This window comes from Onychostoma macrolepis, chromosome 18 (genome assembly GCF_012432095.1).
Source record: "Onychostoma macrolepis isolate SWU-2019 chromosome 18, ASM1243209v1, whole genome shotgun sequence".
Lineage (NCBI taxonomy): Eukaryota > Metazoa > Chordata > Actinopteri > Cypriniformes > Cyprinidae > Onychostoma > Onychostoma macrolepis.
The window spans coordinates 4958084-4977524 of NC_081172.1; the positions used below are offsets into that span (position 1 = coordinate 4958084).

A 19441-nucleotide genomic window follows, 5' to 3' on the forward strand; every position below is an offset into this window, starting at 1 on the left:
GTTTTGGAATTATTAACGGAGGCTTGGGCTCAGCTGTTAAACTGTCAACTTTAGATTTGAATCCGAGGCAGAAGGAAGTAGTACTGCACAAAAGAGGGTTTGTAAAGACACTACATAGTTGTTTCTTATGTATTTACATACTCGTGCCGTCAAACTGTTGTATAATTACAAAATACGATAATACTAGCATACTGGCTGTTTAATCATACCATCCGAATGTCTGGGATATATATATATATATATATATATATCAGGGTCGTTTCCTCTGAGGAGGCAAGGAAGGCAGTGTCTCCTCAAAATTGGATGAGAAAATATTAGATATTACAAAAATAAAACAGCACAAATATGACTAAATATGATATTAAAAGTCTAAAAGTCACTTGTTTTTATAAAGTAACACTGTCCAACAGTGACACCCGCAGGTAAAGTTACAGTGGAGACTTGCCTCCCTTCAGTCCATTGACTTTCTACAGAGACCCCTTAGCGTGCCGTGACTTTTCTGGAGGCTCACTGAGATGAATGGGGGAAAATCACATGAGAGGAGGCAATGCCTCTATCGCGCTATAATTGGATATGATCCGTTATGATAGGATGTGATTGGTTCGTGTGATAAATCCCGCCTCTTGTTTTCGTGCGAGCTCTCGGTCTGAATGAAGAAAGTGATGGCGTTATTGACTAATTATAAAGTAAGTACGCAATTCTCCCGCTTAGATATCACTGCTTTGTCACGTCAAAATGAAACATGAAATGACTTGAAAACGTGATGACTGTCAGTTTTTAGTGAGCATTCAGCTTGATGAAATGAAAGATGTATCTTCGTGCCTGTGACAGGGCTTTTATGACAATGACCAAAAAGTAAGTTGGCTATTAAAAAGAACAGCTGAATATCAGTTCACAAACAAAAAACGGAGTGTCTATTTACAAGTGCAAATAGGCCGCCTTGTTGGCAGAGGTTATTTATACTAACTCCACCCACCAACGTGTGATTACAAAGCATTACAGAAGACTATCTTTCTATAGTAGCTCCAGTGGTGCAGATGGTGAAGTACGTGTTGAAGTCGTTTATGACATGAACGACCGGTGTTCGAATCTGTGTTTTGCCGAACTTTTTTCCGACCTTTTCAAATCAGATATCACGTCGGAAAGGCATGTATTTTCAATAATAATGAAGGAAATAATCTAAAAGTTGAACTTAGAAGTATAGGGTAGGGTAGGGAGAGATTATTGTCCCAATAAGGTGACATCCATTTAATAATTTGAATTTACACTCAATATGTTATTATTGCATAATGTTTTATAATGTACTACAATACTGAAGTGCAGATAATTGACACTATTTGCAATAAGTAGCATAAATAACAGAAAATCCTGCTAAGTGTAAATAGAATCTATAGCTATTTGAACTTAGTGTAAACATTAAGTGTATTTTACTCAAAAAAGAGAGAAAAAAAAGAAAACAAGGCTTTCGGTGGGTTTTGTAACTAGTAATGTGGAAACAGTGTTATACGGTACCATCACACACTGGACAGCACTGGCCCGGCCGAGTGATGGGGTTACTACATCCTGGGTTTGGACATGGCCTCCTGTTGCAGGTCACCTGAAAATTCCTGCACACGCAACGACTGCAGCGATCAGCGGGGTCTGGAAAGTCCTGACCGTTCTGATACTCTTGGCCATCATAGATGCAGACTAAAACAGAAAACAACTCAATATAATCATAACAATCAATTAATTAAAGGGATAGTTCACCAAAACAGCTGACAGCAGCCACTGACGTCCATAGTATTTTTTCTTTGAAAGTCAGTGGCTAACGTCCACTGTTTGGATACTAAAATTATTCAAAATATCTTCTTTCATGCTCACCGGGAGAATGAAACTCATACAGGTTTGGAGCAACTTGAGTGAGTAAATGATGACAAGTCAAAGGTAACAAAATTTTAATTTTTGTGTGAACTCTCTCTTTAATTCAAAAGACCCTTAATTACAGCTACTAATAATTCTCACTGTTTGTCATTTTCTATAAATCACACAAATCATCATATATGTATAAATGTAAGAAAACTCACATACTGTCACACTGTGTGTGTGTGTGTGTGTGTACACACTACTTTAGGAGAACACTAGCATATATATATATATATATATCTTAAAAGTAACAAAAACACATATTTGACTATTAACTAAATGTATAAAATGCATTGACAAGGCTGTCGTGGGTTTTGTAACTAGTAATGTGGACACAGTGTTATACGGTACCATCACACACTGGACAGCACTGGCCCGGCCGAGTGATGGGGTTACTACATCCTGGGTTTGGACATGGCCTCCTGCTGCAGGTCACCTGACCATTCCTGCACATGCAACGACTGCAGCGATCAGCGGGGTCTGGAAACTCCTGACCGTTCTGATACTCTCGACCATCATACATGCAGACTAAAACACAGAATACAACTCAATATAATCATAACAATCAATTAATTAATATAAAAGACTCTTAATAACAGATTGTTCACAAAAACAGCTGACAGCAGCCATTCTTCTTCCATAGTATTTTTTCTACGAAAGTCAGTGGCTAACATCCACTGTTTGGATACTAAGATTCTTCAAAGTATCTTCTTTTATGCTCAGCAGGAGAAAGAAACTCATACAGTTTGGGAGTAACTTGAGAGTGAGTTAAAGATGACAAGTCAATGATAACAAAATTGAATCTTTTTGGGTGAACTATCCCTTTAATTAAAGCTACTAAAATACTCACTCCTTTTAATTTTCCATAAACCACACAAATCATCATATATGTATAAATGTTAGAAAACTCACATACCATCACACTGTATCTATCTATCTATCTATCTATCTACATCTATATATATATGCTTACAGTTCCCAGCATAAATGAGTACACCCCTTTGAGAATTAAGATTTTCATCCATTTCCCAGCAAATATGAGGCCAATTTGCAGCATTTTTACAAAACAGTTCTATTGAACATTTATTTTTAATTACATAAGAGTCTGCTCTCCAAATATCTTTAGGATAAGAAGAAATAACACATGTACTGTAATTCAATTGAGGTGTTGCAATAATGATTACACCTTACAACAGATTCAAATATAATATTTTGTATGGCCTCCTTGATTTTTAAGAACAGCACCAATTCTTCTAGACATTGAATGAACAAGCTGATGACATATGGCTACATCTACCTTTCTCCATTCTTGAAGAATGAAGTTTTTCAGATCCTGGATGCAGAATCATGTTCAACTTGTCTTTTCAAAACTCCTTACTAGTGTTCTATTGGGTTGAGATCTGGTGACATGCTTGGCCACTGAATCACTTTTACCCTGTTCTTCCTCAGAAATGAACCAGTTACTTTAGATTTAGGTTTTGGGTCATTATCATGTTGAAAAAGAGCCCGGCGACCTAGGGCACGAAGTGATGGTAGCATCTTCTCTTTTAGTATTTCACAGTACATCTGTGAATTCATGATGCCTTCTATGAAATGCAACTCCCTGATGCCTGCAGAACTCATGCAACCCCATGCAAGAACACTGCCATCACCATGCTTTACTATAGGTACCATGCATTTTTCATTGTACTCCTCAACCTTGTGATGCCATACAGTTCTGAACCCATCAGAGCCAAAAACATTGATCTTTGTTTCATCACTCCAAAGTATAGAGTCTCAATAGGCTTCGTCTTTGTAAACATGAGCTCTGGCAAATTCTAGACAGGCTTTTTTGTGCATGGGCTTTAACAGTGGCTTCCTTCGTGAACGACAGCCATGCATGCCACTCCTCTGCAGTGTACGTCGTATGGTGTCACGGGAAATACTTAGCCCAGTTTGACTTTCTAATGATTTTGCCAATTGTGCTGAACTTGCATGGCGATTTTCTTTAATTGTCTCATCACAAAATGAGGTGTTAACTTGCTTGGATGCCCTGGACGTCTCAGCGAGCTTCCCACAAGTCTATCCTTTTTGAATTTTTGGATCACTTTTGCCACATTTCTTTTCCATGTGGTGCCATTTTGTCAGCATTATATGGGAGTGGATTTTCTCTTAAAAAGTCAATTTTCATGTGGCCACCTGCTCTTGATTTACTGCTAATTAGGGGCCAAGCACCGAAGGTGCGTAGGCACCTATTATATCCGTTAGCGTTCTTATTCTTCTTCTTCTTCCGTTTCTTCCGCTCGAGTCTATGGCAGCCCATAGAACCGCTCGCGGGAAAGTTGTAAAATTTGGCACACTGATAGAGGATAGTGTCAATAGTAACCACAGCAAATTTGGAGTTTCTACCTCAAACTCTCTAGCGCCACCACTTGTCCAAAATTTCAATATTTTTATGCTAATAACGTTTGAACCATAAGCCACAAGATGAAAATTATTTTTCCCTCTGAATCCTTGGCTCAAGCCAAGTCAAAAGAAGTCCAAAATTCAAAAATCGTAAGGTTTAGTTTTTTTGCTATATTCAATTGTTCATAAAACCTACTTTGTCGAACTCGTCAAACGGTTCTTCCGATTCTCACCAAAATTGGCTCAGATCATCTATAGACTATTGTGGCAAAAAGTTATGGAATTCAAGTCGATTCGACCAAGCGTTCTCGAATACCACCCTAACGAATGAGCCGAAAAGCACGCAAAAATGGATCTGAGGCAATATCTCCGCAACGGTTTGGCGTATTGAGACGAAACTTGGTGTGTGTTATAACAAGCATGACCTGAGGCTACCTGCAGTGTTTCGACGCTGTGCCACCTAATGGTCAGGAGATATGAAAAATGCATATTTTTGCTTATAACGTATGAATGGTTTGGCCAACTGGTCTCATTAGATTCGGTGCATCATGCCGAATCCAACCATATCCAATTTAGCCATGTCAGCCATTTTGGCCGTCGGCCATGTTGAATTTTATATTAAAATGCTATATTTTAAAAACGCAGTGACGTATCATTACGAAACTTGGTATGGGTCATCAGTACGATGCCCTGAAGGAGCCTGAGAAGTTTCGAGTCACATTCACATGCTTATAACTTTACGTGTGGTCGACTTATTTTCACGGAAGTCACCTTTTTAGACTCCTGAATCCTTGCCGAGTCCAGCGGTACCAAACTTGCCAGGTTTTGCCTTATGGTTTGTCCAGAGTTGCACTTTAGCGCTTAAAAAAATAGCTGGCAATATCTTAGAAACCACTACTCCGATCGACTCGAAACCACCGTAGGAAAATCGGAATCATAGCGTGTTGACAATATGGACCTGCCCAATAGCCCAAATTTTGATAGTAAGTGGTACAAAACAATAACAATACAATAACTCCAAAACAAAATGAGATATTTTCACCAAATTTGACACACATATGTATGGGCACACTCTAAGGACACATTAAAATTTTTGGTGGGATTGTGCCTCTTGGTGGCGCTATAATTGAACAAAACATGAAATTTCCATTGACTACAATATTTTATGAATGCATTGGTGGAATACCATCGAGACCATGACCTGACGGTACACAAAAAGGTTTGAGACAGTGCCACCTTGTGGTCAAAAGTTATAATGAAATTTCAAATAAATGCTAATAGCTTTCTGTGCATTTTACCTATTGTAATGAGACTGGTATAAATAGATTCCCTGGGTCATGCTGAGAACAGTGATGGCAATGGTGCCATAGTCAGTCAAACTTCCTGTCTACAATTTTGATTTATGTTGAAAACCTATTTTTTCAAACTCCTCCTCAACCGTTGTTCCGATTTTCACCAAAATCGAATCATATCATCTTCAGACCATGCTGACAAAAAGTTATGGATTTTGTGTTGATAGATAAAACCGTTTTTACATACCACAACAACGAATTTGAGTTATGATGCCAAAATGACACTTGAGGCTGTATCTCTGCAATGCTTTGGCATTTTGACACCAAACTTTGTGTGTGCCATAGTCACCTCACACAGAACACACCACATCGATTTGATAACGGTGCCACCTGTTGGTCAAAAGTGAAAAATCATTCAGTCGGATTACTAGTAGTTTTAAATGATTTTTCAGGCATTTGGACTACAATTATCTTAAAATGCCTTCAATTAATCATTGCTGAAGTTGATCTGAAGCTCCTCATTTTGCCGCTGATGTGCTTGGCCCCGTCATTGCTGCTTGCAGCTATATTTACAATTTTATTTTTTGTTTTCTACTGACACATTCATGTACTCATGTGTACTCATTTTAGCACCATGATTTTAAATTAATTTGTTATAATAGTTTCAATTTTGGCTTTGTTAATGACTAATCGAATTTAAAACCAATAAACCAGATTTGCAGAAATATCTAATTGCAAAGAATCCATAGAAAGTACTGATTTAAAAGAAAGATGGATGTAATTAGGATGGATTATAAGAAATCTACCAGGGTGTACTCATTTATGCTAGGCACTGTATTTATATATATATATAGTGGGTACGGAAAGTATCACATGGTCCTAAGTATTCAGACCCTTTGCTGTGACACTCATATATTTAACTCAGGTGCTGTCCATTTCTTCTGATCATCCTTGAGATGGTTCTACACCTTCATTTGAGTCCAGCTGTGTTTGATTATACTGATTGGACTTGATTAGGAAAGCCACACACCTGTCTATATAAGACCTTACAGCTCACAGTGCATGTCAGAGCAAATGTGAATCATGAGGTCAAAGGAACTGCCTGAAGAGCTCAGAGACAGAACTGTGGCAAGGCACAGATCTGGCCATGGTTACAAAAAAATTTCTGCTGCACTTAAGGTTCCTAAGAGCACAGTGGCCTCCATAATCCTTAAATGGAAGACGTTTGGGGTGACCAGAACCCTTCCTAGAGCTGGTCGTCCGGCCAAACTGAGCTATCGGGGGAGAAGAGCTTTGATGAGAGAGGTAAAGAAGAACCCAAAGATCACTGTGGCTGAGCTCCAGAGATGCAGTCGGGAGATGGGAGAAAGTTGTAGAAAGTCAACCATCACTGCAGCCCTCCACCAGTCGGGGCTTTATGGCAGAGTGGCCCGACGGAAGCCTCTCCTCAGTGCAAGACACATGAAAGCCCGCATGGAGGACTCCAAGATGGTGAGAAATAAGATTCTCTGGTCTGATGAGACCAAGATAGAACTTTTTGGCCTTAATTCTAAGCAGTATGTGTGGAGAAAACCAGGCACTGCTCATCACATGTCCAATACAGTCCCAACAGTGAAGCATGGTGGTGGCAGCATCATGCTGTGGGGGTGTTTTTCAGCTGCAGGGACAGGACGACTGGTTGCAATCGAGGGAAAGATGAATGCGGCCAAGTACAGGGATATCCTGGATGAAAACCTTCTCCAGAGTGCTCAGGACCTCAGACTGGGCCGAAGGTTTACCTTCCAACAAGACAATGACCCTAAGCACACAGCTAAAATAACGAAGGAGTGGCTTCACAACAACTCCGTGACTGTTCTTGAATGGCCCAGCCAGAGCCCTGACTTAAACCCAATTGAGCATCTCTGGAGAGACCTAAAAATGGCTGTCCACCAACGTTTACTATCCAACCTGACAGAACTGGAGAGGATCTGCAAGGAGGAATGGCAGAGGATCCCCAAATCCAGGTGTGAAAAACTTGTTGCATCTTTCCCAAAAAGACTCATGGCTGTATTAGATCAAAAGGGTGCTTCTACTAAATACTGAGCAAAGGGTCTGAATACTTAGGACCATGTAATATTTCAGTTTTTCTTTTTTAATAAATATGCAAAAATGTCAACAATGCTGTGTTTTTCTGTCAATATGGGGTGCTGTGTGTACATTAATGAGGGAAAAAAATTAACTTAAATGATTTTAGCAAATGGCTGCAATATAACAAAGAGTGAAAAATTTAAGGGGGTCTGAATACTTTCCGTACCCACTGTATATACACACACACACACACACACATACATTTATATATATAAAACAAAACACATATTGTGACCCTGGACCACAAAACCAGTCAATAAGTCGAATAAGGCTTATATTTGTAGCAATAGCCAAAAATGGATTGTATGGGTCAAAATTATTATTAAAAATATTAGGATATTAAGTAAAGATCATGTTCCATGAAGAAATTTTGTAAATTTCCTACTGTAAATATATCAAAACTTTTGATTTTTGATTAGTAATATGCATTGCTAAGAACTTCATTTGAACAACTTCAAAGGTGATTTTCTCAATATTTTGATTTTTTTGCACCCTCAGATTACAGATTTTCAAATAGTTGTATCTTGGCCAAATATTGTCCAATGCTAACAAACCATCTTTCAGATGATGTATAAATCGAAAAATTTACCCTTATGACTGGTTTTGTGGTCCAGGGTCACATATTTTACTATTTACTCAACAAAAAACAAAAAAATATTTAAAAGTACAAAATGCATAAAATGCATTGACAAGGCTGTCGTGGGTTTTGTAACTAGTAATGTGGACGCAGTGTTATACGGTACCATCACACACTGGACAGCACTGGCCCGGCCGAGTGATGGGGTTACTACATCCTGGGTTTGGACATGGGCTCCTGTTGCAGGTCACCTGACCATTCCTGCACATGCAACGACTGCAGCGATCAGCGGGGTGTAGAAACTCCTGACCGTTCTGATACTCTCGGCCATCATACATGCAGGCTAAAACACAGAATACAACTCAATATAATCATAACAATCAATTAATTAAAGGGATAGTTCACCAAAACAGCTCACAGTAGCCATTGACTTACAGTGGGGCAAAAAAGTATTTAGTCAGCCACCAATTGTGCAAGTTCTCCCACTTAAAAGATGAGAGAGGCCTGTAATTTTCATCATAGGTATACCTCAACTATGAGAGACAAAATGAGAAAAAAAAATCCAGAAAATCACATTGTAGGATTTTTAAAGAATTTATTTGCAAATTATGGTGGAAAATAAGTATTTGTTCAATAACAAAATTTCATCTCAATACTTTGTTATATACCCTTTGTTGGCAATGACAGAGGTCAAATGTTTTCTGTAAGTCTTCACACACTGTTGCTGGTATTTTGGCCCTTTCCTCCATGCAGATCTCCTCTAGAGCAGTAATGTTTTGGGGCTGTCGCTGGGCAACACGGACTCCAAAGATTTTCGATGGGGTTGAGATCTGGAGACTGGCTAGGCCACTCCAGGACCTTGAAATGCTTCTTCTGAAGCCACTCCTTCGTTGCCAGGCGGTGTGTTTGGGATCATTGTCATGCTGAAAGACCCAGCCACATTTCATCTTCAATGCCCTTGCTGATGGAAGGAGGTTTTCACTCAAAATCTCACGATACATGGCCCCATTCATTCTTTCGTTTACAAGGATCAGTCGTCCTGGTCCCTTTGCAGAAAAACAGCCCCAAAGCATGATGTTTCCATTGATTGAGTCCCTGACGGCGCAGTGTGTTACTGATGGTAGCCTTTGTTACTTTGGTCCCAGCTCTCTGCAGGTCATTCACTAGGTCCCCGTGTGGTTCTGGGATTTTGCTCACAGTTCTTGTGATCATTTTGACCCCACGGGTGAGATCTTGCGTGGAGCCCCAGATCGAGGGAGATTATCAGTGGTCTTGTATGTCTTCCATTTTCTAATAATTGCTCCCACAGTTGATTTCTTCACACCAAGCTGCTTACCTATTGCAGATTCAGTCTTCCCAGCCTGGTGCAGGTCTACAATTTTGTTTCTGGTGTCCTTTGACAGCTCTTTGGTCTTGGCCATGGTGGAGTTTGGAGTTGGACTGTTTGAGGTTGTGGACAGGTGTCTTTTATACTGATAACGAGTTCAAACAGATGCCATTAATACAGGTAACGAGTGGAGGACAGAGGAGCCTCTTAAAGAAGAAGTTACAGGTCTGTGAGAGCCAGAAATCTTGCTTGTTTGTAGGTGACCAAATACTTATTTTACAGAGGAATTTACCAATTAATTCTTTAAAATCCTACAATGTGATTTTCTGGATTTTTTTCTCATTTTGTCTCTCATAGTTGAGGTATACCTATGATGAAAATTACAGGCCTCTCTCATCTTTTTAAGTGGGAGAACTTGCACAATTGGTGGCTGACTAAATACTTTTTTGCCCCACTGTACATAGCATTTTCCCTTTACTTTGAAAGTCAATGGCTAACGTCCACTGTTTGGTTTTCCAAAATTCTTCAAATAAAGAAACTCATGCAGGCTTAGAACAACTTGAGAATGAGTCATGGTGACAATGATGACAAAATTTTCATTTTTAAGTGAACTATCCCTTTAATATAAAAGATTCTTAATTAAAGCTATTAATAATACTCACTCCTAATAAACCGCACAAATTATTACCACAAAAATCAGTCTGAATGAGCAATATAATAGCATTAACGGAAAGGCTATTTTAAAAAAGTAAGTAAACAACTCACACACTTAGATACAAGATGTAACAAAAATGCCCTTAAAGGGGTCCTATTATGCTTTTTCACTTTTTAAATTTTAGTCAGTGTGTAGTGTGTATGTTTGGGCATAAAACGATCTACAAAGTTACAAATCTCAAAGTCCACTCCAAAGGGAGATATTTCGTTTAAAAAAAATCCCTTTTCAAGAACTACAGTGAATGGCTCGTTTGGACTACAGAGTTCTTTTCCTGTATTTGTGACATCACAAATTGTAAATCCCGCCAATTGAAATTCGAATGGTCGGCGGGTGGGGAGATGCTTGATTGAGCTCTGCACGTTTCAAAAACGAAACCCAGTGCGGGTGTTTTTATATCACTGTATTTCTGATGGAAACCAGCTGTTTTCAGAAAATTTTGGATGTCATTTTCATATCATCTTGCATATGTTTGATAAAGCAGCGTATGTGAGCGGAGCTCTGTTTTGTATACAGCGTTACCAGGGAAACCTCGCTCTCTCCCGCTCCAACAGCGGCTCCCGCTGGCAGAGAATTAATTTGCATATATATGCAGCCACAAATAGTGTAAAAAAAAAAGTCTGTGGGACTATGGTATAAATAAATTCAACTGTATAACAGTTTCACTGCAATTCATGTTATAATGTTAGAATTAAAGAACAATAAACATAATACATATTGCCGTTGCACTTAGTTTTAATCTGTTGTTGACATCCTATCTAAAATGTGATTTAGCCAAAAAAAAACAACAACAATAACGTTACCACTTTAATATGTCTTGCAATATCCGTGTGTGCAAAGGTTCTGCACGATCCTCTTGTTCAATATTCTCGATCTCGAGGTCTGAATTGATATAATGGAAATATTGACGAACTTGCTGTTTTGGCAAGGGGCGGGGCAGTACTGAAACGCCATCTAAGCTGTTCGCCAATCACAACGCACTGGGACAGCTAACCAATCACAACACATTTCGTTTTTCGGAAGGCGGGCCTTCATCAAACCCGGAACTAATCGAACCGTTTGTGTCAAGCTGGGGAGAAAGGTATTGTAATTATGTAAATTATGTGAAAAATAATGCGATTTTCGAACCACTAAGCATGAGAGCATGTTCTAGTACACCCCCAAAACAAAATCAAGACTTTGTAAAAGAGCATAATAGGACCCCTTTAAAAATACAAAATATGGGGCAGATGTGCCCCTGATAAATGATTATACATTTTGTTTTGTAAATATTAGTTGATGCAGATGGAATTTTTATTGTCAAGATGTAATGGATTGTAAAAGTGGTCAGAAAATATAACCCCCCTCACCCCCTCACCCAGTACCGTTTCTAGGCATAGGCAAGCTAGGCGGTCGCCTAGGGCACCACCAGCTGAAGGGGCGCCAATGAGCGCACGTACTGGTACTACATTTTAGCAGGGTTGTGATAAAAGAGTGGCATGGTCACCCTGAAATATGACTGCCGCCCCCACTGGATTTTCAACATCATTGGGCTAGAGTACTGTCAATCTGATGATGCCTGTATGCTATTGGATCAAAGCGCTGTCAATTGCTGCCTGATCGTTGCATGCTTACATTTGGAGCGCTCATCAACGCCATTAGATCAATAGGGATTTCGCCTAGGGCGTCAAATTGGCTAGAAACGGCCCTGCCCTCACCATTGCAGTTGTTTTGGATTTGTTTACAAGGTAACATACTAACCTATGTATGTAGACACAGAGACAACCCATTTGGGTTTGGAACAGTGCCTCTGTGTTTTTCTCTCTGTCTTACATATTTCTTTTCTTACTCTTACCTGTGGGATTTGGGAAGGGTGCGGGGGTCGGATTTGCACAGTCATGAGTCCTACTACAGCTCGTCTGTCCATCAACACAAAAACATGTTTGGCCAGCGTCAGTCCACGTGGCTCCTTCATCATACCGAACACCATTCCACGTACATCCTACATACATGGACACCGAATGCAATGAATACATATACACTACTGTTCAAAAGCTTGGAGTCGGTAATATTTTTTTAATGTCTTTAGGGCTCTCATGATATGAGATTTTTCATCATGACCAAAAGAATGAACACTAACGATATATTGTGACATCTACAGAAATGTTGAAAAAAATTATTGTAATAAATAATATCAATTATATATTTTATTTATATAAATAATACATAGAGAGAGAGAGAGAGAGCTGGGTAGATTACTTACAAATTGTAATCCGTTACTGATTCCAAATTACATCACAAAAATTGTAGTCAGTAACGTAATCCATTACATTACACATTTTAGGTAATATAATCAGATTGCTTTTAGATTATATTTAGATTACTATTGACCTAACTCGTTTATCACATTGATTTAAACAAGATAATCTTGTACCATAATGATGTAAAAATACAAAGACTGAGAAAATATATTCCTTTCATTGTAATTAACAACATGAAGTGCATTAAACATTATATTACATCAATGTTTCCCAAACTGGGGTTCGTAAAGGAACTGCAGGGGGTTTGTGAGTTTAATGAAAGGCAAAAGTGTCATTAAATTATAAAAATGTAAAATTAAAATAAATCATTTTAAAATAGCAATCAAAATAATTCACTTACTAAAAAAGAATAAATATTTTGTTTACCTGCACACCATATGGCCATTAGCCAATGTCAGAGAACTGTGAACATGCAAATGTGATACTTAATTATTAAAATATTTATTTTAAAATCTCAGGGGTACTTAAAGGGGTCATTGATTATGATTTCACTTTTTTAACTTAAATTAGTGTGCAATGTTGCTGTTTGAGCACAAACAACATCTGCAAAGTTACGATGCTCAAAGTTCAATGCAAAGGGAGATATTGTCTTTTACAGAATTGCCGATTGACCACCCCTTTAAAGTAAATATATTAGGTGAAAGAGGTTCAGATGACTAAAAGTTTGAGAATGTCTGCAAATAAGAAAAAAACGAGAATTTGTGCAGTTTAATGAGTTTGAAAGACAAAAGCCTTTCAATAATACATAATAATATATGGTTAAATAACCTACTGAGTGATAATTCAGTTCATCAGTAGTTGATGGACTGTTCAAACACTTCTTAAACCTAAAATGATTTTTGTAAATCTTACTCTAATTACAAGTACTTAATTTTTGGAATCTGATTACGTAATCCAGATTTACATGTAATCAGTTACTACCCAGCTCTGTATATATATATATATATATATATATATATATACATACACACATACACATACAGTCATGGCCAAAAATATCGGCACCCTTCGTAAATATGATCAAAGAATGCTGTGAAAATTAATCTGCATTGTTAATCCTTTTGATTTTTTATTTAAAAAAATCACAAAAATCTAACCTTTCATTGGATAATAAGAATTTAAAATGGGGGGAAATATCATTATGAAATAAATGTTTTTCTCAAATACACGTTGGACACAATTATTGGCACCCCTAGAAATTCTTATGAGTAAAATATCTCTGAACATAAAATGTTAGGAAACTGTCTGGAAGAGGACATGTGTCTATATCGTCCTAAACGGTGAGAAGGAGAGTTTAAGTGGCTAAAGACTCTCCAAGGACCACAGCTGGAGAACTGCAGAAAATAGTTGAGTCTCGGGGTCAGAAAACCTTAAAAAAAATTGTCAAACAGCACCTACATCACCACATGTTGTTGGGAGGGTTTCAAGAAAAATTCTCCTAGCTCATCCAAAAACAAACTCCAGCATATTCCGTTATCAGACACGACTAGAACTTCAAATGGGACTGACTTCTATGGTCAGATGAAACTAAAAAATGAGCTTTTTAGCAGCAAACACTCAAGATGGGTTTGGTGAACACAGGGATAAAAAGTGCCCCATGTGTACAATGAAATATATTGCTGTATTTTTGATGTTGCGGGCCTATATTTCTGCTAGAGGTCCTGGACATCTTGTTTAGACACATGGCATCATGGATTCTATCAAATACCAACAGATAAAAAATCAATAAGTGACTGACTCTGTTAGAAATCTTATAATGGGCCATGTTTGGATCTTCCAACTTTACAAAAATCCAAACACAAACCTCAAAAACAACACAAAAATGGTAAGCTGGGAATCTAAAAGGTCTGGAGTGATTCTGGATGAAGGAATGGTCTCTGATCTCTTGTCAGGCGTTATAGGAGAACATTTAGAGCTGTTAAACTGGCAAAAAAGTATTGAATAAAAGGGTGCCATTAATTGTGACCCATGTGTATTAGAGAAAAACATTTATTTCATAATGATATTTCCCCCCATTTTAAATTCTTATTATCCAATGAAAGGTTAGATTTTTGTGAATTTTTTAAATAAAAGATCAAAAGGATTAACAATGCAGATTTATTTTCACAGCCTTCTTTGTTCATATTTACCAAGGGTGCCAATATTTTTGGCCATGACTGTATATATATATATATATATATACATACATACATATGTGTATATACCTGCATACATAGAGAGAGAGAGAGAGAGAGAGAGAGAGTTTTAACTTTCTTTTGTGAACAGATGTTCTTATCTCTGAATGAGTCTGAAATTATATTATTTTACAGAATTCTATACATTGACAAGGGCTATGTCAATTGGCATTACATTATGAATATACATTATCCGGTAACACTTTATTTTGATGGTCCCTTTTGAACATTCTGTTGACACGAAGTAATGTTGCAACTACATGTCAACAAACTCTCATAAGAGTATTAGTAGACTGTCTGCTTCATATCTACTAACTCCTTATTGTGTTGGTCTCCCAACAGATATTCTACTCACTATAAGTAACTTTGCAAGAACGTGTCAACTTAATCAAACTCTAATCCTACCAGTCAACTAATACACTACTAACACTCTAATGAGAGTTAGTACAAATGTAGGTGCAACATTACTTATAGTCAATAGAATGTGTTAAAGGGACCGTCAAAATAAAGTGAAACCCATTATCCTTATGAAAAATAAAATACCAGAGATGACTTAAAGAAACCAGATAAACCATATACTGTAAATCAGTCAAAACATTTCTTTCTGCATTTTATTTGTGTATTGTGATCATAATCCCCTTACCATTTTGAAGTCAATGCACAACTTTAATCATCATCTTAACTCTTTCACCGCCAGCGTTTTTTAAAAAAGTTGCCAGCCACCGCCAGCGTTTTTGATGATTTTCACCTAACTTTGACGGCCCTCAGAATATTTTCTGCTATGAATATAAGAACATATTATATATAAAAATAAAGAACCAAGTCTCTGCTTTTAAACAAAAAAAATCTATCTTCATGTGTTCATGTTTTATGACCATTTGAATACAGGTGGGTACCATCAAAAATACAACATTTTGGACAAAAAACTGAGAAAAATGCATTTTTATCAAAGTAGTGCATTTTCATGCAAAATACATTCAGATGTCATATTCTTTCACCTGTAAATAATTATATGAATAATTTAAATTGCATTCAATAAACAGAACAAACAGACACACACACACACACACACACACACGCACACACACACACACACAAACATATACATACATATGATTATACACACACACACAGGCTACATACATATGCATACATATACTGTACATGCACACACACACACACGTCCACACACACACACACACACGTGCGCACACACACGTACACACACACACACACACACACACACACACACACAAACATATACATACATATGATTATACACACACACACAGGCTACATACATACATATGCATACATATACTGTACATGCGCACACACACACACATACACACAAACATATACATACATATGATTATACACACACACACAGGCTACATACATACATATACTGTACATGCACACACACACACGTGCACACACACATGCACACACACACACACACACACACACACACACAAACATATACATACATATGATTATACACACACACAGGCTACATACATACATATGCATACATATACTGTACAGACAGACAGACAGATAGATCGATAGATCGATAGATAGATAGATAGAGCCCACACACACACACCCCTATTCAGATCGACGGATCGGTTATAACTACAGATGTTTCTGTGTCTGTAAATGCATCTCTCTCACTGACTACATCGTCCCGATCAGATTCAAAATGGTCAAAGCATGATCTACATAGGCTATGATCTATATATGATCTACATTTTCTCTGATCCTTCCATGTATGCCGATCGTCTTCTATTCGCACCCTAAAGACCCGGAAGTCCCGTAACTCATTCAGGACATGCGCTATGGCTTTCCTTACCGTAATTCACCTAGAACACGGATTGCCGTAAAAACTCGTCAATGGCGGGGAAGCGTTGTCTCTTAATTGACGAGATATCTCGTCAATGGCGATGAAAGAGTTAAGCACTGGAGCTTGTGTTTGCAGCCATGCAACCTCGACATTAGACATGTCCGAGGCAAAGACAAGGTGGTGGCTGATGCCCTATTCAGGATGGGGTAGGTGTATAGGTAGGTGTACCGACAATAAAATGGTAAGATTTGTCTATAGAATATTTTTCTATGGTGATGGTTATGGGGTGAAGGTGTCTTGATCTTAGTTGTGCACACTAACAGTTAGTTTCCTCTTGTCGTTTTCTTCCTTTTCAAGACTGTGAATATGATGATAATCTCATCATTACAAATGGAGATACTGTTACGTTCACAGCCATAACACAAAAGGGCTCGGTTCAATAGGGGAATTTACTTCAAAGCAAAAACAACATAAAGTAGGGAGGAAAATAGTCGGGTAAAAGAAAACAAAACAAAGGGGAACACAACTGGACCGCCGTACGGTCCACAGGTGTAGGGGATCTGCTCGTAAGACGACAAAAACACAGAAAACAAAACACTTCTAACCCTTGCAGGGCAGAATCATTACAAAAGGGAAAAAATTAACCAGTTAAACTGCACACGTACTATCTGAGGTTAGTGAGTGAAAGTACCTGGACACCGAGGACAACACTTATTTTTACTGGGTACTGCCATTGTCTGAGGAGACTGCTACCGGCAGCGCTGTCTTAGTCCGAGGTTTTGAAATGGGAGTTATGGAAGTTCTGTAACACACTTGAAATCTGAATTGGTGACAGGTGACGTGGTAGTGGGTGTTCGTCCATCTCTTCCAATTCCTGACGTAACCTTCATTTTAGGAAATGACTTAGCTGGAGGTATGTGGCATTGTCCTAATTTGCCACCTGAAGTTGTATCTGTGCCACTTGCTATTGCTGATGACTGTGCCTTGAAGTACCCCGATGTTTTCTCAGCGTGTGCGGTTACATGCTCTATTAGGGCTAGGCGATATATCACATACGATTGTCATGCGCATCTCGTCAGTAAACCCAGTTCCGTGATTAGCAGTAAATCTCCATCACCTGCTTTCAAATGGAGCGGCATTTAATACACAGAGCCGTAGTTCACTGACAAGCTACACAATACCGCATTCATTATCGAAGGCAATTCATCTGCGATAATGAACGCGATATTGTGTAGCTTGTCAGTGATCTACGGCTCTATTAAATGCCGCTCCATTTGAAAGCAGGTGATGGAGATTTACTGCTAATCACGGACCCGGCTTTACTGATGAGATGCTCCAATTCTGCTGATACTTCTATTTCAGATGAGGTGCATTTGTATGACAGGTTCACTGCAAATCCTAAACTAACTGAATTTCCTTCTGTTGCACCGCAGGAAAAACCTTGAGTGCCAAAAAGAAGGTTTTCAACGATCGCGCGGACTTGGCCGTGTCTCCTGATAAATTAATCGCTGCTCAAAGGTCAGATTCTACTCTTGCTCCATTGTTTGAATTAATTAGTCAGAATTAGAATTCGACAGAACTACTTGAGCACATAATAATTGATTGCATCGGATCTCTTTCACGTTCAGAGTCTAGGTATAAATACCTGCTTACAATAACGTGCGTAGCGAGGCGTTTTCCTGAGGACATCCCTTTACATAGCTGGGGCGAGGGGAGCCCGACAGCACTTTGTTTTGTTTTTTTGATGATGGTTTTGTGGAACAATAAACTGGTTACTCGCCACCCCTGCATTCCTCGTCCTTCATCTAATTTGAACCTTGTTACACTGGTGCCGAAACCCGGGACGAGGAAGCCGGCACGCCGCCATGCAGCCAGCACAACCTACGCCACTTGCAGAGCTGGTGAAGTCACTCGCTGGAGGATCGGTTTCGCTTATTGGTCCAGGGCCAGGATGAAGACCGGCGGGTCCTCCGGAGCTTGCTCAGTCGGGAGGCCGCCCCAGTTGCAGCCCCATCCATCGCCCACGTCCCGCTGATGAAGATGGGTCCACAGGACGACCCAGAGGCGTGCGTGGACCTCTTTGAGCGAACAGCGGAGGCGTGCGGCTGGGCGCACACCCAATGGCCGGTGCGCCTGATCCCGCTGCTGACGGGGGAAGCGCAGGTGGCAGCCCAACAGCTACTGGTAGCGAGCCTCCTGACGTACGACGATCTCAAGCGGGCCATCCTGCAACGAGTCGGCCGTACCCCCGAACAACACCGGCAATGCTTCCGATCAGTGGAACTGGGGGACAACGGTCGGCCATTTGTGATGGCCCAACAGCTCCGTGACGCTTGCCGCAAGTGGTTAATGGCCGAAGAACGCGACGTCGAGGAAGTGGTCGATCTGGTGGTCCTGGAGCAGTTCGTCGCTCGGCTACCCCGTGGGACGGCCGAGTGGGTCCAGTGCCACCGTCCGACGTCGCTGACGCAGGCCATACAGCTGGCTGAGGACCACCTAGTGGCGTGCCCCGGGGTCGGTGAGCCCCTTCATAACCTTTCTCTCTCTCCCTCTGCTCCTTCCCTTCCTGCTCTCTCCCGCCCTATCCCAGGTCTCGTAGTAATGTGCCCCCTCGAATTCCACCGCGGAGTAGTCTCTTCCAGGGGAACAGACCCGCAACCCGAGGGGGCGGCAGGGAGGCCTGGGCCGGCCTGCTGGAGATGCGGGGACCCGGGTCTAACTACCCGTTAGTGCCTGTTTCTATTCAATTTCGGGGGAAAAAGCATAGAATGAAGGTGGCGGTTAATTCCCACCTTA

General features: G+C 39.6%; 1 protein-coding gene across 1 annotated transcript in view; it reads right to left on the bottom strand.

Annotated features, from left to right (window-relative positions):
- The window catches only part of kcp (kielin cysteine rich BMP regulator), a 93175-nt gene that overhangs the window by 35744 nt on the left and 37990 nt on the right, over positions 1–19441 (bottom strand). The window contains exons 27-30 of the mRNA XM_058750698.1: positions 12160–12306; positions 8453–8629; positions 2257–2433; positions 1513–1689 (exon numbers count right to left, since the gene is read on the bottom strand). Coding sequence (XP_058606681.1) covers positions 1513–1689; positions 2257–2433; positions 8453–8629; positions 12160–12306 — 678 coding nt within the window. The remainder of the gene's footprint in view (positions 1–1512; positions 1690–2256; positions 2434–8452; positions 8630–12159; positions 12307–19441) is intronic.